Genomic DNA, 26,670 nt, shown 5'->3' with positions numbered 1-26,670 from the left:
GAACTGTCAATAAATGCCTGCAAAATTGCTGCAGAAGGCTGATTCTAACAACCAGATGTGACTAACAATAAATCAAAAAACACTCGCTAGAATATAATGACGGGTCATATTGTTGCTGTGGGTAAAGAACTATTAATTTGAAACTATAAATGTGTCTGAAGGAAGAACTGTTAAACTATTGCTAAAAACTTGCACTGAGGTCTACTCTTGCTGTAATACGTAATCGACTCGCTACAACTTAACAGTTCCCGTTTTCTTAGTAAATAGGGTCTTCCTGTGGGGTATCGTAAATAATAACTGTAGCACCTGGCGCGTTTTCTGCAAGGAAGTGACGAAGAAGAGGTTCGGAGCGACAGGTGTGCCCAGCGGTTGCTGAAGATTCGTCAGAGAATAGAGGACCATGTCCGATAGCGGAGGCAAGCATAGGCGAGCTACGACGTCTCGCAGTAATTAGGCAGGCTAATCACCCCCGGGCGTGTTATCTTAATGGCCGCCGTTATGCCGTGACATCACACAACCTACCCCTGTCTGCCGGTAGTTTAATTGCTCCGATAGGTTCGTGCGCCACTCCGCTGTAGAATATCAGGCCAATGTCGATGGGTCTCATACAATGGGCGCATGGTACGCTCTTCCGGTTCCGTATCAACCGTGAAAACGTCCTTGTACGGGATTTAACCCGTGGCTGCTGCGAGAATGGCCTCATAACTGGTCGCCATAAACTCCTTCTAGTTTGCTGCCACTAATAGCTTTGTCTTTTGCGAATCACCTGATTTGTAGCTTGCTTCCTGCTTCAGTAGTGAACTTGGTTTCTCTGTGGTCGTATTGCGGTCTTCGATATTTGCTTCATACTTTATCGATGGTAAAAAGTTTTCTTATTATTGTACGCATCATTAATATTCGAGTATTTTTCGGATTTCAAGTTTTTGAAATTTGTTTTCAGGGTTTTAAGTTTCTGAGTTTTTAAGGTACGGATTTCAGGTTTTTTAGTTTTTAAATTTTCATGTCCCTCAGTTTTCAAGTTTTTTAAAAAAGTTCTCGAATGAAATACTTTTTAAGTCCACATACATTTCAGTAAAGAAATCTAGTTGGCCGGAGTGTACCTCGCGTAAAAGGATCGCCACAAGATAGAGCTTGTTTCTTACGCAAGGAGGTTTTTAACCATCATAGATAATTCCTTGCCGGTCGTCGAGCAAGAAACGATCCGCAAAACATTCCCGGAAGAATGCAAATAACAAGCGTAGAAAAGGCAGAGCTCGTTACATTAGCGTGGGGCTGTTGGCTACTGGTTGCCGTGCGAAAGATAAATCGCGGTGACCCGGGCCAAATGAGTACACGTGGGAAAGCAATTCCGTGTCTAAAACTGTCTCCGAAGGATGCCGTTTGTTCGGTGCCGGTGTCTTGGCCGTTCTCCGGCTGTCGCTGCCAGTTAATCCAGAGTCATTGAATTCCCGGGGATTTTACAGGACATTAAGACGTATCCGTCGACACGTAAAAACGGCTCTCTGTCTGACGCTCGTTGGCGACCGACTCGGTTACACGTAAACGCAATTAACTCGAAACTGGAGGAAACCAGGTCAAACGTAACACGGCGAACGAGCAAGAGGGTTGTTGCCGATGTGTGCAATCTCGAAACATTGAACGAAGTCCTAGCTGCTAAGGATGAATCATTAGACGCTGCAGAACTGTTTACACAGTCAGCTAACGTTCATGTTGCCAGACTTCTCCGCTTCAAGCGTGGACCTTACCGAGGAAAACTAGGATAACACTATTTGCAACTCACCCTGTGTAAATTGCCTGACGATATGGCAGTAAATTGATGACGATCGCGTCTTTCACGCTTCCACGATCTTTCTTCAAGAACAAGATCTCTCTTCTCTTTAGAAATATTATCCCCTTACTTCCATTTTGCTAGCTTTCGCATGGAAGGTTCAAATTAACGACTCCGATTCGGTTCAAGTTTTTTATATTTTCCTACGTCCACGAACAAGCAATGTTGACTCAAAAATTCCTGTTCCTGATACTCCTCGAAAAAGGAAAAGCAGAGAGAGAAAATCGAGAAAGTAGTAAACTTAGAAACCGTTGAAAAATTCGGATAAGGACAGACACGGCGGAAAAGAGTCGTAAAAAGAAAAGTGAAGAAGTTTGCAAGGACCTAAAAACTGACACTAACCAGGCCCCAGAAAAGTCTTGCAGGGAGCGTGAAAAATTAGAGAACGTAAAATTGCAGAAGATAGAAAACAAAGCAAATTTTCAAATTTTCTAAATTTTTTATTTTTTGTACTTCTTTCATTAAAAGCAGGATACAATATGTAAGAAAAAGTAATTAATAGCACAATTAATTTACTTAATATTTATTATAATTAATTTACTTAATAATATTAGGATTCTTGAATTTTTATGATAAAAATTCGAAACGCAAAAATTTAGATAATTAATCTGGATTTATTTAGACAACTGCCAGATTATTTGTTTTGAACAAAAGTGTAACGGATTGAGTAACAATATTGTTTTCGTTGATTGATGTTGGCGAGATTCGTAGATTGTTCGGTTGCATCTTAATGGATATTAAACGGCTTCATGGTCGTCAAAGCAGACATTGAGATAAATTTTCTTGGGGAATGTTTACGAGTTAAGGTCGCCCCGAGATCGCAATGAATATTAATGCGAGCAAGTTTTAACAGAATAGAAATATCGACGTCAGTCGCCAGCAACTGGGGGCTGATTTGAATTGAACCAACGCCGGTTGGAACTTGAGGAATATAAATTGAGCGGTTTGAAGAGGTGAATATGGAAAATGTTTCTCGATACTCGGCACAGTTGAAATTCGTTGAAAATACAACGGGAAATTGATATTGACCCTGTAGATCCTTGACCGATTTGCGATCTTTCAACTCGAAGGTATTTCGAAAGTACGTTCCGTTTTGTTAATTAAAATTGTAATGTACGAATGAAAATGTAATATACCATTTGAAATATTATGAAAGTAATTATTATTTTCATCAAGGAAAATAGGTAATCTGAAACAAAACAATTTATCGTTTAACATTTCAGCATTGGTTTAACTGGGTATTATGATTTAACAAAATTTTGTCCTTTTTGCAATTCGTAATTGCTTTTGTGTAATGAAGTGTGGAAGTGATATATGTAATTGTAATATACGAGGTCTGTCCCAAAAGTATCCGACCTTCCTTCATATTTCCCTGCTGGTGTTATCCTGCGTCATTAGGCTGGTGGCATCCTTCGAAGTAGTCCCCATTTGATTGTAGAATACTCTGCCAACGACCTTTCCACTTATGGAAACAGTCCTGGAACTCGCTTTTCGGAATAGCCTTTAGAGCTTTCGTCGTATTAGTTTCGACCGTTTCTTTATCGTCGAATCGGTGTCCTTTGAGTGGCATTTTCAATCTTGGAAACAACCAAAAATCGCAGGAAGCTACATCAGGACTATACGGAGGCTGACGGAGCTGTATGACTTTGTGCTACGTCAAATATTGCTGCACAAGATTCGATGCATGCGCTGGCGCGTTATCGCGATGAAGAAGCCAATCACCGCTTGATCAAAACTGAGGCCAAAACTAGTTTTCGGTATTCTAAGATCACATTCTAGTTCTCGCACAGTCAATCGACGATTTTCGTTGATCGCAAATCGCACACGTTCGATATTATTAGGTCTTGTTGTCGTGGAAGGCCGCCCAGAGCGTGGGTTACTATCAACAGATGTGCGGCCATCTTTGAACCGCTTATACCACTCTTTGATTTGTGTGTTGCTCATATACTCATCCCCAAATGCCTTCTTCATCATATCGATGGTTTCCGAAGAACTCTTTTCGAGTTTTAAGGAAAATTTGATGCAAATTCGTTGCTCCGATTCTTCCCTCATTTTTCACAACAGCAGAATGCGACAAACGTAAAAAACGCTTCGTAAACAAATACACGTTGCACATGAACTAAGGCGTCCCGAATGAACATTGCAACAAACAACAAATTCCAAAAACACATATCCTCTATTTTTGTCCATAGTTTACGTACACGAAGTTGCAAAAAAATAGATCAACATTTAGTGCAAAAATTTAAACAAAAATTATAAATTTTCAAAATATTATTTAAACAAAGTTTATTGACATTTCTTTCCGCACAAAAATTCCCTATTTAAAGACCAACAATTTACAAAAAATAGAATCCAATTATCTTCTTTGATTCCGGTGATATTCCCATAAATATGATTTCAACTCCCAACTTCGAAGGCTATTTTCACCCCTTCAATGTGAACGATGGCCGATAAAAAGAAATACGTGTCAAATATTTTCTTGAGAACTATCTTTCACATAAGTTTCATTAAAATCGATGTGTCGCGGTTTGATATGTTTCCTTGGAAGATTCAAATTCCTTATGAGATTTTGTTAATGTGAAATCGTATGTATTATGTAAACGGTGGTTTACATGTACTGGCAAGATCAATTAGTTTCACAGTGTAAAATTTTGCACAACGAAATTATTAGATCGAAACCGTTTTCTGGCAAGTGCGGGAATAAGTGGAAAAAGCTTGAACACACGAGTCAGACGTCATTGTAAGTAGTTCAAGGCGAAATTGGTCAGACGTCGAGGACGAACAGAAATAGCACGCTGAGATAAAGGATATAAAACATACGCTTGTTATTTTTATGTTGCGATAACGCACGTAAAATAAAGAACTATTTTCCTGCATAAATTAAACAGCTTTTTATATACATACAGGGTGTTTTAGAAATGGCGGTACTACTAAAAGAAAAGGTGATTCTACATGAAAAAATAAGTGAGAAATATACAGCAAAATTTTTTCATATGTCGCTTCATTTTTTTAAAAACTGAATTTGAGTGGTTTTGATGTATTTATAACAAAAATTTGTTAACGATGCATGACATGATATGTACAACATTTTATTACTTTGAGAATTAACGAATGTTATTAAACAAATAAATTAAGTTATTAATAGTACTAAAGTTTGATATGAACACACACAAGTAATAAACTTAAAGTATGTAATATGAAGTAATAAATCTATTTTAGCAATATTAATAATTGTGTTTGTTGACTTATATTTATTTGCTGTACAGTTAAGAAACAATCAGTTGATTTTATCATTTTCTGCAATGTGAACAAATTTTTCTACCAATATTTAAGAAATGTTTAAATTTAATTTCAATTTTTTTAAAAATCAAGCCATATACGAAAAGTTATTATTTTATATGTTTTTACTCATTTTTCCATGCAGATTCATCCATTGTTTAATTTTACTACCGTTCATAAAGCATCCTATATATTGAAAGAATCTTTGTTGCATAACGCAACTTTATATTTTTAATTAAATTTGGATTAAAGGAATTCCGTTTTGCGTTCTACATTGGTTCGAATTAAAAACTAGAGCTTCATGCAATTTAAAAGATAAATGGGATGTGATATATTGCAATAAAAAGAGACAAAATTGTGTTTTGTAGTGATTCAAAAAGAATGATATGCAATTGAATCAGTCGTAATTGATACCGCCATTTCAATAAAGAACAGAAGATTCAGATTTTTCATTTAAACTATTTTTGTAATAAAAAAAGGTTAATAAAACCCGTAATGAAAGGGCAAAACTTGTAAAAATAATTTTGTTAGATGTTTCGTTTAGTAAATTTTTCTTTCAACGATTAATTAAGGTAAAATTTTAAAAAAAGTTAATTTTACAATATTATCTTTATAATTTAAAAATTGTTGTATAATCACAATAGATATTTATAATCTTATAGTAAAAGAGAAGAATATTTATAATCTTTATAATAGCTTTCATCAAGAGGATATTAAATTATCGAACGTAATAAGGCTACGAATAATTGAATTTTAATTTTTTTTGTTTCAGGTAAGCTACATTTTATGAAGATTGCAGTGAAACGAAATTGGAGATGAACTTCGTAAGTAATATGCATGCTTACAAACACCTCATGAAGTCTTTAATTTAATTCACCATTAATCAGTTAAGTGTGTTTGACGACTATATCCGTAATGGCGATGTGGCAGAATTTTGTGTCATGACGACTATATCCGTCATGCGTAAAATTTTGTTACAATTTGATATTTAAATTTTAATTTTGGCGAAAACTAAATTATATTTATTTAAAATGTTTAGAGGTCAACACGAAATGAAATAAACAAATAAAAAGTGTAAATGATTTGAGATAAATTCATGAATTCTTGAGAGCTAATTCGTCATTGCTTGATTATCGTGACACACACTGGTGCGCGCTTTGCAAAGAGATCGCCACAGTTAACTGGTTAATGAACAATTGCTGTTTAATTCGTAATTAAATTTTCTTTAACTAAAAATTAAATTGGAATAGACTGTCGAATGATTACCACATTGTGAATTAAGATTTAATTTTTTATTAAAGCTTGTCACATTAAAGATTGAAAATCACTGTGAACAACTAGTAATGAATAATTACTAATTACTAAATTAAAGATTATCTTCAATCGTTGTTTTAATTTTTCATTCAATCCTGTCTAATCAAATATTGAAATTTAATTTCCACTTGCACGAGATTTGATGAAGACGTTTAACTGAGATTTAATTAATTATGAATTTGATAAATTATTCAATAATTGGCACTTGTACAAGATTCGATTAAAAAATGCTCTTAATTCTTAGTTATAATTTTTCTAAGTTGATAATTAGAATTTAAGTGCTATTAAAGATTATGTTGATTTAATACATTGAGCAATTATAATAATTCATAACTTCATATACAGCATATTAATCTAATTTGCCTAAATTTGATAACTGAGCTGATAAATTTAATAAATAATCCAGATAATAATTGAGATATGTTGTTGCTATGAAACACAGTTAACACAAAGGAAAATATGAGGTAGTGACAGAAATACTAATAAATTGAGCTCGTAATATTCTACAAATTTCAACATGATTAATAATTAAATCCCAGGTTATAATTAGCAAATTAAATGTAATTATCAATCGAGGGTATTGTAGAGAGCATAAGCTTCAACTGAAAATTAATTTGTAATCCTTAATTTGGGGAAATTACAATCAACAATTGATTTAAATTGTCACTAATTCGAATAAATTCGATTGAACAATCATTATTAGTCTTTGACCGACTCGTATTAAATTTAATCGGTTCGAATGAAAATTCATCGTAATGAAAATTAAAACCACGACTGAAACTAATCGTTAATTTGGTGATTGTTAATTGTTAATTAATTAACAGTAACTTTTAACTTTTAATGTGACAAGCTTTAAAAAATATTAAACCTTAATTATGAAAAGTTTCGATTAACAAAAGTCAACTATTAATTGAAATCGACTTTGATTATAATCACTTTTAATTTCTAATTTAACAAATATTAATTCAAAATAAAAATTTAATTTTCAAGTAGAAAATTCAATTAACAACTTTTTTATAAATTCCTAATTGAAAAATCTTGATGGATTATTTTTTAACTATATTAAATTCTTTATTTTTTATAAAATTATTTTTTAATTCGCTTTTACCTTAAATTCTGGAAACTCGTCATACACATTTTTAACAGTAGCACATTAATTCATTTATCATCTGTAAATTTATTCCCGTTTATATTTTATATCCTGTTAATATCGACATCATAAATCGGTAAAAATCGTATGCACATTGTAATAAATTATTGTCAGGTATCCAGCGAGCTATTCGAGCTCGTTTTAATCGGAATGAATAATTAATACGTAAACTTTGACGGAAGCAACGAGGACACGTTACGTCGTATCTCTGTCGTCGTTATTAAAATGCACCGGACGAATTTCACTTACAAAGTTGAATATCCGACTGATGGGAGCCGTAAATTTTCCCGAAATTATTATTAAATTCCTGGCTCGACGCAAGCCGCCGGAAAATCAATGATCCAGAATTGATAGTTACACGAATAATTCCTAGTCGATCGATGCTCGCTTCGTCGTCCAATATTCGGCAAATAAACGAGGAATCTTTGATCGTACTTTGCTCGAACCTCGAAATTGACTCGAAAAAAGAAAACAATTCTTTTTCAGTCTCGGTATTTCAACGTTCATGTTCTGGTGTCCGTCATAACTCGTGCCTGTATGTGCGTGCTATTTTTCAACACCGTGACAGCACGATGTTCCGTAATAATTCTACGAAATTTAAACAGGAAATTTTATTTTCATTATTATACACCAGCTGGAGGTCTGATTAAAACTGTGGACAGTGGCTACCTCGTTTTATGAATATTAACACCAGCCTCTCGCAACCCGGCCCCGTTAACGCTCGATGTCTATTGTTTTTTAATTAGGCTGCCTCGTTTTCGGGAAAACTTTGCGTTCGGATGAAGTCCTATATGGTACACTCAGTGTATTTTAAGAACTGGGGAAGTTAGATAAATAACTTTCTAGTTCTTAGTTTTTAGTTAGCTGGTAGTCAATTAACCGTATTCTTTGGCTTCGGTAGAATAAAAGATTTATTTTACTTGATAATTTGGTGCACTGAGAATATTCCAATCCAGTAGTATTAGTTTAGTAGTAGTTTGCAAATCGTTATGGTTCATATCATTTTTGGTTCACTATTTCAAGCATGCATTTTCTGCAAATTCTTTAATATGTCTATGTGATATAGCACAAGTCTCAGAATTGTATAAAATAAAATACTTAATTATTGAAAAATTACTGCTTAAATCGTGCTATAAAAATAAAATATAAATAGTCAATGCAACTAATTATTATATTCAACAGAATCTTTCAAAAAATTAAACAAGTATTTCTAAAAAATATATAACAAACTTCTGCTTATCAAAAGAGAAAAACTCTCTTTAAAAAGCGTATAAAAATTTCATTTAATTACGAATCGCGTATAGGAAGTTGAAACTGAATCAATATCAGATGTTGGAAAAATATTAGGTACTACAATTTTTCCTTTTAAAAAAAGATAACCGATAAAATGTCGGAAGTATAAAAAAATTCTGTTGCTTACTAAAAAATGTTGCTTTCAAATTATTTTTTGTGCGATTAATAAGGGCTTTTGAACTCGAGAAATTCTCCACTTCCAATTAAGCAATGAATAACGCTGCCAGGCAGTTCCAATCATCGCCTCAGCCAATTACTATCGCCGACTATAAATCCACTGTATTTTCTCCCGCGTTGAATCGTTGAAATAGGAAAAACAGGAAGTGAATTCAATCGAACTATCTTCATTCGAAGTATTACCACGTATAATGAAATTCCCTTGAAATTTATCGGGCATTACAAATTCAATTTATTCCGCTTGCGTTTCGAAAACACATTTATCAACTTCGTATACATACATATTTCTTAAATTTTTTCGAATATTTCAATTATCGATTATGATCGATGTTTTGATTTTTTTCCGCGTTTACCACGGTACTCTTATTCCTCGCATTACTATTCATTTCGATTTATTCAACCTGTCAGGGTATAAATTTTCATTCGGTGCTCGGAAATTAAAGCAACCGCGAATTTCTGTTAATAAATTAAAACCAGAATAATTACCTTTTTCCTCGTTTCTTTTGAATCATATTTCATATTATTAGGATCACGAACCGTGATTTTTAGCACTTTGCTCTTGGACATGGAACACTTGCATATTTATGGAATTATTAATAGAAATTATTGTAGTTTTTTTTTTATAATTGGACAGTGAGAAAAAATTACTAAAACGGCAAGGAATATTTATTAATATATATAGTTCTTACAGATGATTTCACATTAGTAATTGTAATTATTAATTATCGACAATTTATCAACAACTGTACTCATTCGAACAGTCAACTTGTGATATTTTTGGATGTCAGTTTGTTACACTTTTTCTTATAAGCTTTTCTTTAATACGACAGTTCTTTCGCTTTAATATTAAGTATTTGTTTATCTTATTAGTATGAAGTACCTATAACAGTTCAAAACATGCATCATGCATCAAAAAATTATACAATATAATATTAATAATTAAAGATTATTTTCTGCAAGCCGTTTTATCATCTCAACAAAACATATCAATTAGAATTTTTATTTTCACTCATATGCAGTGTTATAAAAACCGCTCGATGACTTTCAAAGAGTTAATTATTCAAAGAACAAAGAATTGATTTTTAAATTCGCTGGGTTCATCTTCTCAGTGTTGTATGTTTTCTTAATTGCATCGGCTTTTTCATAACACCTGGAAACACATTTATATTTCAATATTATTTCGCGGGTGGTTTTTCATCAGTTAACGTTTGCCTTGGAGGAAATCAATTTTCTTGCAGTGCCCGTTCAAAATCAATTGGCAATGTTCGTTTGAAGGCTCACGGCCGATAATCCCCCTTCGATTCTCCGTTTTATTAAAATTCAACCAATGAACGGTGCATTTGCATTGGTGGTCGATGTTTGCCGGCAAATCGCATCGCGTGTAATTGCAGAATGGATGCGCATTGACCGAGAATCCGACTTTTCAGCGAAGCGTCGCTTTCAATTAAGCGACTCGGTTGAAGCTTCGTAGTTTGGGGGCCAATTCTCATTTCGGCTAATTACGAACGACTACCGTGTATAAATTCACGAAATTTTCACTGAGAAAATCGAGCTGGAAGAGGGGGCGGAAAGGCAAACAGTCGCGTGGACTCCTTTCGATCGGTCTGATGAAGCTTTCCTCCCAGGCACAGCTTTTCCTTTTTCCTTTTTCTTCTTCGTTCTGTTTCTTTCTCGTATTTGTCTTTTATCATTAGCTCGTTTCTTCGTTTCGTTCAATTCTGCTCTCTGTACGAAGTGAGGTAATTGAGAAGCTCTCCGGAATACGGGCGTATCTGCCAAATCGTGTTTTATAGATATTTCAACTTGAAATATTCTTTCGTTTAGAGAGCTACGATACTGGTGGCTGTGTTAGGCAAAGCTTATTTAATATAACGAATATAAAGCTCATGAATAAATTTGATTTCGTTATTCGACATCTTTTTATAAAAAGGAGAAACGAATTTCTCTTGCAATCAGTTGTATAGGGTGAAATAATTGTCAGGTCGATATTATTACTGCAAGAGAAATACGTTTTAAACAAAAATTACATGGCACAATTTTGTTGCGAAAATTGCAGAGTGAAAATAAATTATCACACCAATTTGTTCGTGCATAAATATTTTCATGCCAACATGTTTGGAAATTTGAGGTTTTGTGTACATCAAATAATTGTTAACTACTTTTATACGTTGTGGGAATTTTTAATTTGTTTTATAAATTTGTTAAAATTAATATTTTTGTTTAACGTAAATTTCCTATTTATCGATTATACTGGTTGCTCAAATATTTCAAGTGAAATGCCTTAAAAGGTGACTGTTTAAACGTAGTCAGTTGTAGTCAGTTGTTACAAATATATACAAATTTTTGTGCAGGATACTTATCATCAAACATTCTAAGTTTTCATGTAAGTCATTCTCCAAATGTAACATTGCATATTTACAAAAAATTATTTCTGAAAATTACATTTGTTTCGTTTATGATCGTATAGATTGTAAATAAATTAATAACATTAGAAATGTATATGTGTATGTGTATAGTAACTCATACGTTAATGAACACCTTAATCAAAGAATAATTTTTGAAATACTACATATTGAAATTATCAATATTTATAATAATAATTATATTTTATATTTCAGTCGATAGTCGAGTATTTTCAATCATTACACATATGAGAATTCTTGTTGAGTTCTCGCCCCCGAAATACAGCACGGTGATAAAAATTTCACTAAAATTCAGCAACAGTTCGTAGGAAGGAAATACAAGTAGCATCAACGCCATTACAGAAAAGCCGGCACTATTCCCTGTTCTCCTCTCGTACTTCTTTCAGTTCCGAAGTTCACCTGGAAGTAAAACGATCCCGCTAAGTAAAAAGTAGAATGGCTGTTCACTGATTTTCATGCTATTCATTTGGCAAAGTTTTCCACGCGTTTCGCGGTGGAAGGGAATCAGAGAAGTGGAGCCATTCCGAAGAGAACCGCCGGCAGAGTTAAATCTTCTTTTTTACTCCCCTAGTTCTTTCGAGCTATCCTTATGTCCCCCTATCCCTTCGTTCCCCTCGACCCGGGACTCTACCCCTCTGTCGAAGCTATTTTAATGGCAGAAATAATGATTGAACATTACGGTAACGGTATTTAACTTCTCCCGCGTAGTGGCCGCGCCACTGGGAGCGAGCCGTTAGAGATGAGAAAAGTTGAAATGGGAAATGGAATTGGATGCATAACCCAGCTAGGTGGGGATGCAAGGAAAAGCTGGAACCATACTAGTTCACTTTTCCACCCTCTTCCACTTTCTCTGTTCTTGTCTGTCATCTTACGGTTACGCTGAATACCTTTTGCTCGATCTTTTCGACTTTCGAGCTAACTCCGCTGATTCTGGAGTTTGCCTCCTTTTTTGACATGGATGAATAGTGACCGAGAACGGTATGTCGGTCAATCAAATACAAACAGGAATTTAGGACGATACTTTTCAATTTTATATTCATTTATTGTTAAAAATTTCTTATTTATCCGGTTGATACAGGAATTTCGAAATTTTCAAATTTACAAACTGAGAATAAAAAATATATTATTTAGAAATTTTAAACTTCGTAAATTTTCAAAAGTACAGATCTTCAAGTGCTCCAGTGTTTCAACTTTGCTCTATATTATGATTTATTACATTCTCTGTACAACAAAACTCAGCTATCACACTCGATTTAACAGAAACAAAAGGATATAAAAATTCCGACTTAAAAAGGAAGTACTCTTATAATGAGGTATTAATTTAACTATGCATTACAATCCTGAAATAATGGATGCTGAGATTCAGTATGTATTACGAGATCCTCTTTTATCGTTTAATTTTTTTCTTTTAATACCATGGGGCGCAAGAAAATTTCCATCCAGTATAATTAAATTGACGTATCATTATAAGATTAAATTTTCATCGGTATTAATAAAATAGCTAGTAATGACGCTTCGTTCACGTTAAATTGTTTCTAGCTGAAATTCATTAGGATTTATAAAATGAAGGTAATACAGTGCTCCACGCGGCTGTAATTATCGTGTAATCATAGGGCGTATTCAATCAGAATTAACTTACTGTTTTTCCTCTCCAGTACTTTCGTTCTTCTTCTTGTTCCTCCTTGCTGGTTAAACTTTTATCGATAATCCTGGCTCTACTGTCTGCACCCTCTGGGTAGTACTACTTTTAAGTTTAACGAAGGTTAATTGAAAGTACTGGCAGCCGAAGAAGTTATTTACTTGTTTCTTTCATGAGATTTTTTCCAAGAATCCTGATTTCCAACGGTTGCTATACACCCGCTAAAACGTCTGATAAATTACTAATTTTTCGTTTTATATCCTTCTTTGGTCATCACGAAAAACTTTGTTTTTGATTCAAATGTTGCTCGACTTACGGATTATTCGAGTCTCACGGAGCCTTGTCTCCATAATTAATACTGCTATTTAAAAGTGTTTAATAATGAAGCTTTTTTTTTGGAGGAAACTTGCTCTCAATTACTTGCCACGATGACGACATTATTTAAGACTTCGTTCAGAAGTTTCTATTCTTATTAACTTTAATTACCATAGGAATATTCAGTTTTACAAAGCTTTGAACTTTTTTAATCATGTAAATCGAAGGAAGTTTCATGATTAACGAGCATTTTGAACATATATTGATCAGTTTAGTTTTTAGGCCAAGGAATTACTGTAAATCAATAGTGGAGAAAATTTTAGTTGTCGATTATAATATTAATTTATTTGTTGTCACAATAAATGACAATGATTGAAATAACACTCTACAGGGTGTCTCACAACTAATGTAGTCCATTTTCCCTATGGAATAGGGGGGTAGCGACGTGATTCTGGATAAAATTTCCCTTTACAAAAATGGGATTTGAAGATTGGTTTTTGAATTATTAAGAAAAAACACGGACCAATCAGAGCGAGAAGGTTACGCGCGCTCAGCCACTAGGCTCGAAGCTGTCGCTCTCACGTCTGGGCGTAGCGTAATCCTAGCGCCATGATTGGTTCGTGTGTTTTCTTAAAGGGTAACATCACTCTAGAAGTCAGAAAAAAAGGTGATTTTCAGGAATTTTTAAAGTAATAATCGTACAAGTTATAAGGTCAGAATAAAAAAGGCCTTACTACATATGTTTTGAAGATGGTTTGTAAATTTTTATAAACAATTTAGATTAAAAATGGCGGCTGTAGGTGCTGGCAAGCAATGACACCATTTCTTTGAAAGGACTACACGGACGGACTGTTTTTTTATTAACGCATGGTCCTAAGACAAAAAATCAAAAAGTTTCTCATATTATATGCCAAAATCTATGGAACATGGTACGGAAATTAAAAAATATTAATAATTGTTAATTTGGTGTAGAAATGAAGAAAAGTTTCCAAGAAATGACAAAAAATTTAGCATTAAATTGTTAATAAAAAGTTAACTAGTTAATTAATCGAAAAACCCGTACGATGTTCACTGAGTTATGTTATGTTGCACATCTCTACAAAATTTCAAGTCGATTAGTTAAAAACTTTTCGAGTTATTTGTCCGCCCAGTTCAAATAAAGTGATTTTGAGAAAAACGCGGTTAAAGTTTTGATTGCTATTCGGCATAAGAAATTTGTTATATAACTTTATTCAACGACGCCTGCACCATACATTTGGCCTTCTATATTAACATCCTCCATGTCCTTTTTCTTCTTGCTGGATCTGATATTCAATCTCGCAATTTTTGTAGTTTTATTGAAAGATCATTCTGAAAACTATGCGTCGGGCGTCGGCTTGCAAGCAAAAATTATAACAATTTTCTCCGACAGACATATCCAAGGCTTTCATTAGTTCCATTATAGTGGATAGTCCCTGGTTGAATATGCAAATACCCATATTTGCGGCAATGTCAAGTACATTTTTGCCACTGGATTCATGGTGTCGACGGATGGCTAAACCATAATAAATACTCAACTCATCAATGAGTTTTCCTGCCAAATTTCCTTTTCCACCAAGACCCTTTGTTTAATTTTTTCAAATTGGGGGTCATCGTTTATTAACCTAGCTGAATCAGGCCTTTCGCCTTTACCCAGGTACCGTTCTCTACACTGATTATTGCGCGCATATTCACAAGTTACAGTAAGAACGCCCTCAGCGCGCTGCGAGTGGTTGCAGTCCACTTAAAAAAAATTCCTGTTCCCGATTTGTCCTCCACTTAAAACTTTTTTTCATATTCTACACATAATAAAGCATCATTTAAACAAAAAAAAAAAAATCGATTTTTTCAAAATTCTAGAGTGGCGTTACCCCTTAATAATTTAAAAACGAAGCTTCAAACATTTTTGCAAAGGGAAATCTTATTCACAATCACGTTAGCTACCTCCCATTTCAGGGTCCTACACTAGTTGTAAGACATCTTGATATTTTTATGCGATATAAATATTTTAGTATACTACATTATTATATTAATGATACTCAAGTTATTTAAAATTTTTGATATTAATATTTTGAATAATTTAAAAAATTTTATTAACAAACGAGGACTCAACACTCTATTATTAAAATTAGTCTACTTTAATACTTAAAAATTGGAGATGTTACAACTATGTATATAAAATTATTAGAATCTGTAAATTGATTTGAAATTACACGATAATAATTGCTAATATAAAATAACTTTGTATATACTTGTATTGTTGCTTACTCATATTTTAATATAATTATATACTTGTATGAGATTACGAATAATCATTATTAGAGTACAAGATACTTACTAGCAACACAATGTGACATTTAGGAGTTAAACAGATAAACTCTCAGTGAATCTGTTGTAATAAATTCGAGAATAGATCTGCGAAACCGTAGTTGACGATGCTGCAAGATCAAAGAGGTTTCAGGTATGTTAACTACGTCATTAAACGTTAACTCTCGCGTAATTAATCGTCGGTGTGACCGATCATCATATTACTTCGCAAACTCGAAGGAAACTTCGCGGCAAGAAACTCCTTCATGAGTAGCGCTTAATACATTGTGGCAAAAAGCATAATTGCGATCGCAGTTGGCAAGAACCGTAGGATAAATTGGATACGATATTTCATTCTGCAAATTTAGGTGGACAAATCCGGAACAGCCATCTGGAAAGTTAAACGGCACGTCCCACATATCGCTTGGAAGCTTTTTACGTTTCTGTCGTATGATCCAAGAAAACTGTTTCATTTGTTCGGTCAAAAAAAAAAAAGGTAAAACGATCCAATTTGTTCGCGATCGAGCAGTTTCTAGTAACAAGGGATTTCCTATCCTTTAAAGTCTCGGTGAAAAGAACGCTCTTACAGAACGAATGGGATTTATCGTAACATTAGTTTTGTTTTTCCTGTTCAATCAGTTGTACGTAAATAATTGGTATGTCGTTTTCATTGAAAAGCAGCTGTCAACGAAAATGTTTTTAGTTATTTATTAGGACGAATATTGTTCATTCCCCCCACTTGCACCTTTTTGACGCATCTGACTTGTGAAAAGGTCTATTTCAGTTTTTAGTACAATAGCAATTTTAAAGGAATATTTAAATATTCCTACTTCTTCAAATTTCATTTCCTTACAATTCCGACAAGGTCTGTAAAGATTTTTTAAAACCATCATAAAGTCAAGGATTAATTTAATCTATCCTTATTTATTCCATAATAGACATAGCAAATACCCCAAGGTATAAATTTCCCATTTCTCTGTACAAGAAAATCCATACCTAATCACACCTTAGACTAAAATAGACCTAATCGAGTATAATATCGTATTGAAATACGTAACTAGTTTATAGCCCGAAGGTGCGAGCATAGCAACGATTATGCAGCATGTAGTCATCTAATTTGCCTTCGAAACAACTCCACAGTTATCGAGTCCTGTAGTGACCTCCAAAAACAGCAATGTATATCCTATAAATCAGCAGTTTCCTTGCCGGAGTGTATGCTAGTCCCATCGGGTAATAAAACTATAAAGAGTTACGATTATCGCGAAGAAAGTCTGATGGGAGTAATTAATCGTTGAAGTCTTTGGCTAGATTTCTGTTCGTGAACTTCCTGGAAACTTCTATTCATCGAGTTCCTTAGCCAAGCTTATATACGCTCTAGGCGGACAGCTATTACGAATCCACTCAATACGAACTCGCATTAATTATATGTAGGCGTCACATAAGATCATTAGCGGTTGATGTCTCCAGGCAGCTCTGAACAGCTACTCGAACTGCACAATTGCCTCAGAAAGATCGTGGGACTTGGCCTCGAGTGTCTTTTGAACCACGATTTCTGACCTAGTTCGATCAATGTGGCTTATTATGTCTGTTATTGTCATATTTATGGCGAAATTTATGAAGGTTCGAGACTTTGGAGCTATGTATTTTTGGAGATTTCGAATTTTGTAATTTTGTAATTTTGTAATTTTGGGGTTTTCGTACTTTTGAGTATTGGAACTTTAAATGATAGAAACTTTAGACATTAGTAGTTTTTGAATTTTAGAACTTCAACATTTTATAATATTATAACGTGGTGACTTAGGAACTTAGGCATTTTGGAAACCTGAAATTTTAATGGCCTGAAGATCTCGACATTTTTAGTCTTAATGTCTAAATTTGTAAATTGACGCTTTGGTAATTTGGTGATTTGCTGAATTGGTAACTTTATGAATTAGTAGATTAAATTGGTAAATTAGTGAATTGCTAGATTAAATTGGTAATTTAGTGATATGGTGAATTTGTTAATTGATGAAGTGGTACATTGGTAAATTGGTAAATTGTAAAATTAACACATTTATAAAATAGTACATTTAAAAATGAGCAAATTGATAGATTGATAGATTGATAGATTGGATTAGTAGATCGATGGATTAATGGATTGATGGATTTATAAATTGATAGTGATAGATATACATATATCGATAGATTGATAGATCAATAAATCGATACATTGGTAAATTGATAAATCAGAAAGATTTCCTAATCTTAATTAGAAGGCTTGGAAACGTAAAACTTTAAAAATTTGGTAAAATCAAAAATTCAATACTTGGAAATTGAAACTTGATATATTATTAAATGTTCAAAGTACGATATATCTTTCCTAAATTTCAAAGGTTATAAGTTTGCAAACTTAAAATTTCTTGAATTAAAAATTTAAAAACTGGAAAATTTGTAAATCTGCAAACTTCATATTTTCGTAATTTTGAATTTCCAAATTACAAAATTTCATGTTGTCTTTCTGATGTTGCAAGTTCCTAAGTTTTTTAATTACAATATTTCTATATTTCTATTTTTCTATATCTCTGTACTTTTGAATTTCTAATTTTAAATTTATAAATCCAACAAATTGATATTTCACATATCTAATTTTCTAAATCTTAAAATTAGTAAATACGACATTTTCATGTTTGAAAAGGCAATATACCGAATGAAATGTATTAACAAATTTTTAATTCGTTTATTAGCAAGTTTATGAATAATAAAAAATGTTAATTTAAAGTTCTCATATTTCTAAATTTCTTAACTTAAAAATGCGAGAGTTCGAAATTTCTATATTTACAATTGCACATTTATAAATATGAAAATTCGTCGCATAAAAATACACATAACCGTTCTCAAAATCGATTTCGTGTCATCTCTCGTTTTGTTAAGGCGGATATTTTTTACTATCCACTTAACCAGACTCGGTTGGGTGAAAATTATTTTCCGGCATTAATTTTCCGTCACGTTTCCATCGTAGATTTCACTACGACTAGAGTTCGTGAGCGCTGAGACACGATCGTAAATTCGTGAGAATGCTGCCGCCGTCGCGAGAACATCGCAAAACCGTTCGTACCGGCATTTTATCGCCCGAGGGATGAGATAAGAGATAGCTGAAGATTATGTATTTCACAGCCTCTGGCCTTTCGGGAAAATGTTACCGTTTCTCGAAGTCTTTTTTCGGTCAAAAAACTCTAGTCTGTTTACGCGTAACCTCACTTTTTTTATTCTACGTTCAACAAGCGGTACAAAATTTTAAGTGCCGGTATTATACTTTTACTACTGATTTCTAATTAATATTATAATGCATTTGTACTTATTCGTTCACTTATAATTTACTATAATTTGTGAGTAACTGAAATTACAATGTTATAAATTATTTACAAATTAGATTCGATAACAAATTTTATTCTTGTTTATATTTGTTTATATTTGTTATATTTGTATTGGTTATATTTGTTTATATTTTAAATAGACTTGTAAGTGATCAAAATTACAGTACTACTATTTATATTTACTTTGGTTATAAAACTAATAATTTACAATAATTTGCAAGTAACTCAAATTACAGTATTACAAATTACATACAAGTTAGATTCAATAATAAATTTTATTTTAGTTTGTTCATATTTTAAATTAAATTGTAAGTGATAAAAATTACATTTAGTAATGATAAGTATTACCATTTACATTTGCTTTGGTTATGAAACTTCTAATTAAATTACAACTTAAATTACATAACAGTCCACGTACGAGTTAAATTAAATAGTAAATTATAAATAGTAATTTACTTCCAGTTTACGTCCAGTTTGCACACATTTATTCATTTGCAGTTTATTATATTTTGAAAGTAATTTAAATTATAATATCACAGTCCACAAATTATGTTAAATACGAAGTGTAATTGTAATTTCTGCTCCAATTTAAATTCTCATAAAATTAACTACAATCACAAAATTACTGTTTGTATCTGCTCTCATTATACTGACTTCCAATATTCTGATTTCTCTGAGTCCTTTTTGATCTACCTATAATTTACAATAACTTGTAAGTAAATTACAAGCAACTAATTTACGCAAACTTGCTTATTAAAAAAAGTTACAAAAACGTGTTACCATTAAAATTATCCAATATTTATCACGTCAGCTAATTTTTAATTTCATCTTACAATGAAGGTGCAGCCGTTGAGATTATACAAAATTAAAAGACAACTTTCGTGCCTGCTTCAACCCAAGTCGATAAATACATCCTCGATATATGGCCAACGTCGGTCAACTCGTGCTACGTACACATGCTTTTTTCCTTTTTTTTCCTGAGGCAACTATCGAAAGTTTTTATAAATTTCTCAGGGCAATACGTAGCCTGAATATTGCCAGATATAACGACCCGCGTTTTCTTCGACGATATTTTAACTCCCGAAGGTGGTCCGCGTTCCGCTGTAAACTTTTTCGTGAAACTTTTTCCGAAAGAATTTTTAGCTGTCTGAAAGACGATGAAAGCTACTTGCCTTGATTGATGCGCATTTTTGCGCGCCTGTTTTATCGACGCTATTAATTCCACGGTATATATCACGTCCTGCGGAAAGTTCTCTCGTTTTTTGTGCTGGAGAAAGAAAACTCTGCAGTTTAAGTACAAAATAACCGATATTCATTCAAATAAGCTCTATTACGTTCGACAAGTTTCTTTTTTTCTTTATTTCTTTACTGTGTAAATCCACTCTGTTGATTATTAGTGATCACTGTTAGGTCATCTGCAGTCCTTAGCCATCGAATTAGGATCACGTTCAAAATTTTCACTTTTATGGCTATAAAATTATGTCATATATGGAAAATTGTCTTAAGTCGTGCAAAATTATTACTGAATACTTGATAACGATATTCATTCCACGTTTCCATTAAGGTGAAGTGGGGGGGGGGTAAGTTCGTGAACGGGGCATATGCGTGTACAGGCTATTTTTATTACAATATGAGCGAAATTTTTCCATTTAGTATGTTTGTTTCCTTATTTTGTTTCACTATATCCCCTTTTATATTTCAGCTAAGAGTACTTGTTTGTAGTATAAAGTACTTACATAATGCAGTAAAAAGCATTTTATAGCAGATTTGTTAATAATTCTGCTCTTGCCCCATTGCCCATGAAATAAAGTTTCAAAGTATTTAACTTCAAGTTACGCTCTTACCCCATTTTCGGGGAAAGTGCAGAGTAGTTGACATTTTAAACAATTTCCTATCAAAATTAAAATGTATAAGGAAAATTAAGGTCCCAGTTAATATTAATTAAATAGTAGTAATTGTTCAAAGCGATCGACATCGACAGCGTTAAGTATTTACTTTGCCGACTGAAAATACTTACGTTTAAATACCAACTTTAAAAAAACCAGTCTGCACTTACCCCACTTCACCTTATCGCTTTGATATAATTCTTTTGGAGGTGTTGATGATACACACGTTCATAATTTATTATAGTTAGAACTAGCCACTTTTGCTGTTGTGTCAGCTTTTTCATTGCTTTGAATACAGAAACCATGAATACAGAACTTTCTTGTTCTGCTTGAGAGCTTCATTCAATTCAACAATATTTTGCATTATTGTGTTATTTGTTTCACAATTTTATAGAGGAAGACGCTTTTAAAGTTAGATGGAATAATAAATTTGTAGTGTGTTGCTTTCTGCACTTCTGAGTTTGTAAAATAACTACTTCGATAAGTTCTTTTAAAATTATTTTTCATCAAAAGGAAGATAAATATGTAGTTCTATTACACGTAAAATTAATTGACCGCTTGTACCATAATTTGTGAAACATCCTATAGGCGCGTTTTCGCGGTTGCGGATTGACCTAGCTCCATTTGCTAACTAATAAGTCAATAATTTATATACTATCACGCTGTCCATTTGCGTGCGGTTACATTTTGAGCATTGAAATTCTCAGAATGAGTCCCCTAATTGCGTATTGGTAAGCGTAATGGCACCTCGGTAGATTTTAGTTCCCTCTGGAATTCGAGAAAGATTTTCGCAGCAATTTACAGGCATCGAGTGGTCGTAAATTACGAGCAAGGGAAGAGAAACGATAATCGCGACGTCGTAAATCCCGCGAACCTCATTTCCCAGGTACTTATATCTGTCACCTAATACATTTCTCCTGGGCCATTACTACAATTCTGTACGATTGTTGACATACATTATCCGTCACGATGTATGTACTTCTGAACGCCTCATTTTAAACGAAACAACGTGTAATTTATAAAAGTGATTGCTTCATAGAGGAAGTGGTTTAAATATGAGCTACCACTTTTATTTCCACAGAAAATGTTATCAAACGTGCCCTTAAGATGTAACATAAAACATGTATGTGTTAAGATATATTGTTAGAATAAACCGAACAAAAGCGATGCTTACCACAAATTATGTACTTGAAATAAAGAAATGTTATTTTACGAATATAAATGCTTAATCACATTTTTGAAAGTGCGATCTAAATGTGTGCTACTTTTGAAAATAGTGCTGTATATGTATGACTTACTTTGAAATTAAAAAGGAAGTAGAAAAAAACAGACAAATAACGAAAATAGAAATTAATGTGCACAATGATAAAAATTAATGCGCATCATAATTCTTTATCTTGATGAAAATTTACATAGATTTGAAGAAAACCACACTAGCAAATTTTGTAACTGAAAATTAGAAACTTTTATAATGGTCAATAGATTGCTTCCGTAGATTTAATGCTAAATTCAACTTTTCACATTACCCGACACATATGTAATGCATGCTTCGAAATTAAAAACATAGAGAAATAAACAAACGATAAAATTCTTTATCTTCATAAAAATCAACACATGGAATTAAAAATTCTTTTCCCAAAAAAGCGTCTCAACAAATTTTGACCATTCGACTAGTTCCGTACGATAAATATTAAAATACCGCAAAAAAACTTTGAAATTCTCAAACATTTTCCGTACAATGCAAAAATAGGTTAAAGCTTCATTACCACTTTTCTGTATATTTCTAAAATTCGCTTCTCATGTATAATCGATCAAATTCAATTTTTTTGCCTTCGGAACTTCTCAACTTCCGTCGAGTGCACACTAATTACACAACTCGCTTCAGCCCGGAAATCCCTTATCGAGTCATTGTTCTAGGACGATGTTTATCGTGCGATCATAAAATCCCGTTCGTAATTTAGAGAGGCGTTTTCAGGCAGTAGTATTTTAATAGCTCGTTTCTGAAAAATGAAAGGGTGAAAGAATGAAAGGAGACGGTAGAAAGGGGTCGTAAAGGCGTGCGAGGGGGACAGAAAAATCCGAGCGACGCTGGAATCCGATTTGCTTGAAAATGCGCGACCCCCGTTGCATGTGTAGGCACGTAAGCCGGCTATGTCATCGCCACTTTCCCGAGGATCTTTTGAAATTTACATCGACGTATTAAATCATATTGAATTATGCAGTATCACGTAATTCCGCGCGATCGTTCTGGGTCACCGTCGCCACTTCGTTCCGGCTGCGTTTGCATAAATGGGGCGTGAAATGGACGCGTTGCACGTGGGCGGTTTAGAAATGCTTCTCTTACGAAAACATTACAACCGGCCTTTGACAATGTAACTTGTAAGATGCAACACAAATTGCAGCTATAACTTCTGCAGATGTTTACTGAGATCACACATTCTACCCTGCTTAAAAGTAACATCACTTCACACATTACTTACTGCTTGAAAATTAGATTCATAGGTATGCAGTAGTTAACATTTGAAAATTAAATTCAGAGGTATACTTATCGTTTGAAAGTTAAATTTAGAGGTACATTCTTTACTGTTTGTAAGTGTAGGTATAAGTTTGTAAGTATAGGTTTATGTTACGTTTCGTTTGCAATGAAATAGGTGCACATTATTCACAGTTTGTAAATGAAATTTATCAAAATTAAAGGTACCGTTTGTGAGCGAAATTTATTTGAATTAACCATTTGTAAATGCAAATGATAAATATTATGAATTTGTAATTTGTCACTAGCTAAGAATTAAAAGCATTTATTGATACTTTCAATTATTTTTACACCATTTGAATATAATTTTGGAGAGACTGGAAAGAGTTGCAGTAATCTGTCTTTTATAAGCAAAAAATGTTATTTTATGAAATATACAAAATGTCTTATGTCTTCTTGCCTTTAGGATGGAGAGGAGTAATATTTTCTGGAGTAAAAGTTCTTTTGCATCGTCATTTTCTTGTGTGAAATGTTAGCATGCGTGGTAGCGTACTTCCTGTGTACACATATGTACATAAACTTGACGTATGATACACATATGTGGTTTACTTGATATACATATACTTATACTACATATGTACATACACTTGTATACTTGTTGTATTATATATATACATGTATGTAATATACTTGACATACATATGATTATATCACATACGCACATATACTTGACACACATATACTTATACCACATATGCACATATATTTAACAAATAATTATATTTCTCACCGCCAATATAATTTGTATTCACAAATATGTATTCATGCTGTTGATTATTAAAGTTAATTGCATCAGTACAATAGTGTAATTGAAAATAAAGAATCATAGAATTTGCATTAGCAAGATCAATGAAATTCCTAGCTTGAAACAATTACGTGTCTTTTATTATACCTTTCTAAAAATACTTATTTATTTCTAAAAAAAGATCTGCTTTTATTCGATTGAATTTGAGGCGTTCCTAATTCCGAAATTAATAATTACCGCATACCAAGAAATTAGACTAACAAAAATTGATATGAAGCATTACGTATCAGAGTGTCAAATATAAACACAGCATGAAATATTTGGCGAATAAACTAAATACGAATCTAATTACTTTAGATGTACAGTATTTAAGCCGCTGCGAGGAACGTCTTCAACTCGAAACTGGTATTATTAAAAAAAAAATTTAATTTAGCTCGCTGGAAATGTTAAAAACCGAGACTGGATTAAAGCGATTTAATCAAGAATTTTATGTAAGAATTAAAAGTACTAATACGCATGAATGGAAGCAAGCTAATATCAAATATAGCAAGGCTCCCGGTGCAAAGAGAAGAAAAGTAAAAGTAGAAGTTGTTAGCTGATAATTAAATTCACAGGCTCCGCAGAAAGTGGAAATCCACAAGAAAAAAGATGCTATTTGTGTTTTTGTTATGGAAATCCAATTGCTATTAAATACAATTAAAAGTAGAAACAGTAATTAAGAAGACATTCTTGTATATCGATTTGGAAGTGTTGAATTTTTCGTTTAGCATTTACTTTGCAATTCAGAACGTATGAAACGTATCATTCCACGAAAATTAAATAATTTTTTAAATTGTTAAAATTACAATGAATTTAATTAAATTGTATTCAGGTATTAGAGAATTGCATGCTTTTGGCAGATTTTTATTTGTGTCATTCTCTGTACTTCATATATTTTTATGTCTTTGTTTATTTATGTATTTGACTTTAATTTTATGTATGTATTTAATTAACGTAATATAATGGCTAACAGTTATACATATATGTACATATGTATTTACAGGACGCCTTTGATAATGAATTTCGAAAACACATATGATCACCCACGCTTCCATCGCCCTCATATTAACAAATTTCCTTAACTTTTACCTTGGCTATAGTTTGCTTACAAATTAAAAGATGACGAGAAGTTTTATCTATTGTTATTACCTTCATTTTTTTGAAACTTGCTCCACTTTCAAAATAAATGGCTTACTAAAGTTGTATCTCTTTGTGCTAAAAAAAAGATTGAAGGCAAAAGTAACGACTTCCGTGGCTAGGGCACTTTCCAAGAGTTCTAAACCACCGATGGCCTGTAGCCAAGCGTTCTTTTTTCTTCGTGTTCGACCAAAGAATACTCATTCTCGGCCAAGGATTTGGCGCCACGTATAAACTCGCCTTTACTTACGTTTGCTAGCCGAAGTAACATTGTTGTTGCGATCGTGTGCATTCGTTTCCTGACTTCCAACGAACCAACTTCGATTTAATGCCGCGATTCCCTGTTACTCGTTGCCGCAGTTTCCGTTTCTTTTCCTCTGGAAGATGTACGAATTCGTTTGCAACGATTTCATTCTGTTTATGGTTCCTATCGGACACGTCGAATCGTACTCCTACTATGTAGGTTTTATGAAACTCGTTTGTGTTTGATTATAAAATGAGTCTTCTTACGCGGAAGGATAAAAAATCGATTCTTTTATGTTGCATTCGTGTTTTTTGAAAATTTGTGAACAATTCTTGAAATTGTGTTTTTCAAAATTTTCTTTAATTCTTTACACTCCTATATAGCTCATCACATTTTTCTTGGATCTTATAAATGATTCAGGTAAATATATTGTTTGAATATATTTTCATTTATTTGCTACTTGTAATAAATGAAATATACAGGGTGGTTTTAAACAATATTTTAGGGTGGAAATATACAATATTTTTTATGTATTTTGTTTTGTAGACCTTGTTACAACTTTACAAATATGCGTATGTACACAGTACACGATATTTAAAAAATTCACGAAACTGTTGACAAAAATTTCGTTCCGAGTAATAAAGTTGCCACACAGATAAATCGGAATTATCGTTTCAGGATCGATGCAACATTTATCGATAACGTGTGAAACGATCTCGGTTATTTCCGTGTCTTTTAATTCCCGACCGAACGTAAAAAAGCCCAACGTACGTAATCCACTTAGATTCGATATCTGTTGAAAAATTTAAACAGGCACGATCGTAAAAACTGAATTTATAGGTATTCCGGAAATACAGCGTTACCAGAAGTTCTCTGATTTAACGCCCGAAGTGTTGGTCGGCCGATGCCTTTGTTCCAGCAGGAGAACTTTGCTTCTCGAAGATCTATGTCGTTCTGCAACCTTCCTTCCGGCTGCATACACCATTCGAG

At 33.1% G+C, this 26,670-nt stretch overlaps 1 protein-coding gene across 4 annotated transcripts in view; it reads left to right on the top strand.

Annotated features, from left to right (window-relative positions):
• Nucleotides 1-26,670, top strand: part of LOC100874918 (mind bomb 1) — a 488,386-nt gene that overhangs the window by 285,344 nt on the left and 176,372 nt on the right. The window contains exon 10 of one of the 4 annotated variants that reach the window (XM_076535748.1): nucleotides 23,922-24,006. The exons of 2 other annotated variants lie outside the window; for them this stretch is intronic. In XM_076535748.1, coding sequence (XP_076391863.1) covers nucleotides 23,922-23,991 — 70 coding nt within the window. In that variant the 3' untranslated portion in view covers nucleotides 23,992-24,006. Of the gene's footprint in view, nucleotides 1-5,879; nucleotides 5,899-23,921; nucleotides 24,007-26,670 lie in introns of those variants that run through there. One more of the 4 variants, XM_076535771.1, reaches the window with a different exon arrangement.

The sequence above is a fragment of the Megachile rotundata genome, chromosome 1, assembly GCF_050947335.1.
Source record: "Megachile rotundata isolate GNS110a chromosome 1, iyMegRotu1, whole genome shotgun sequence".
Lineage (NCBI taxonomy): Eukaryota > Metazoa > Arthropoda > Insecta > Hymenoptera > Megachilidae > Megachile > Megachile rotundata.
The sequence above is the reverse complement of the archived record's forward strand: the minus strand, read 5'-3'. Positions and strand labels throughout refer to the sequence as shown.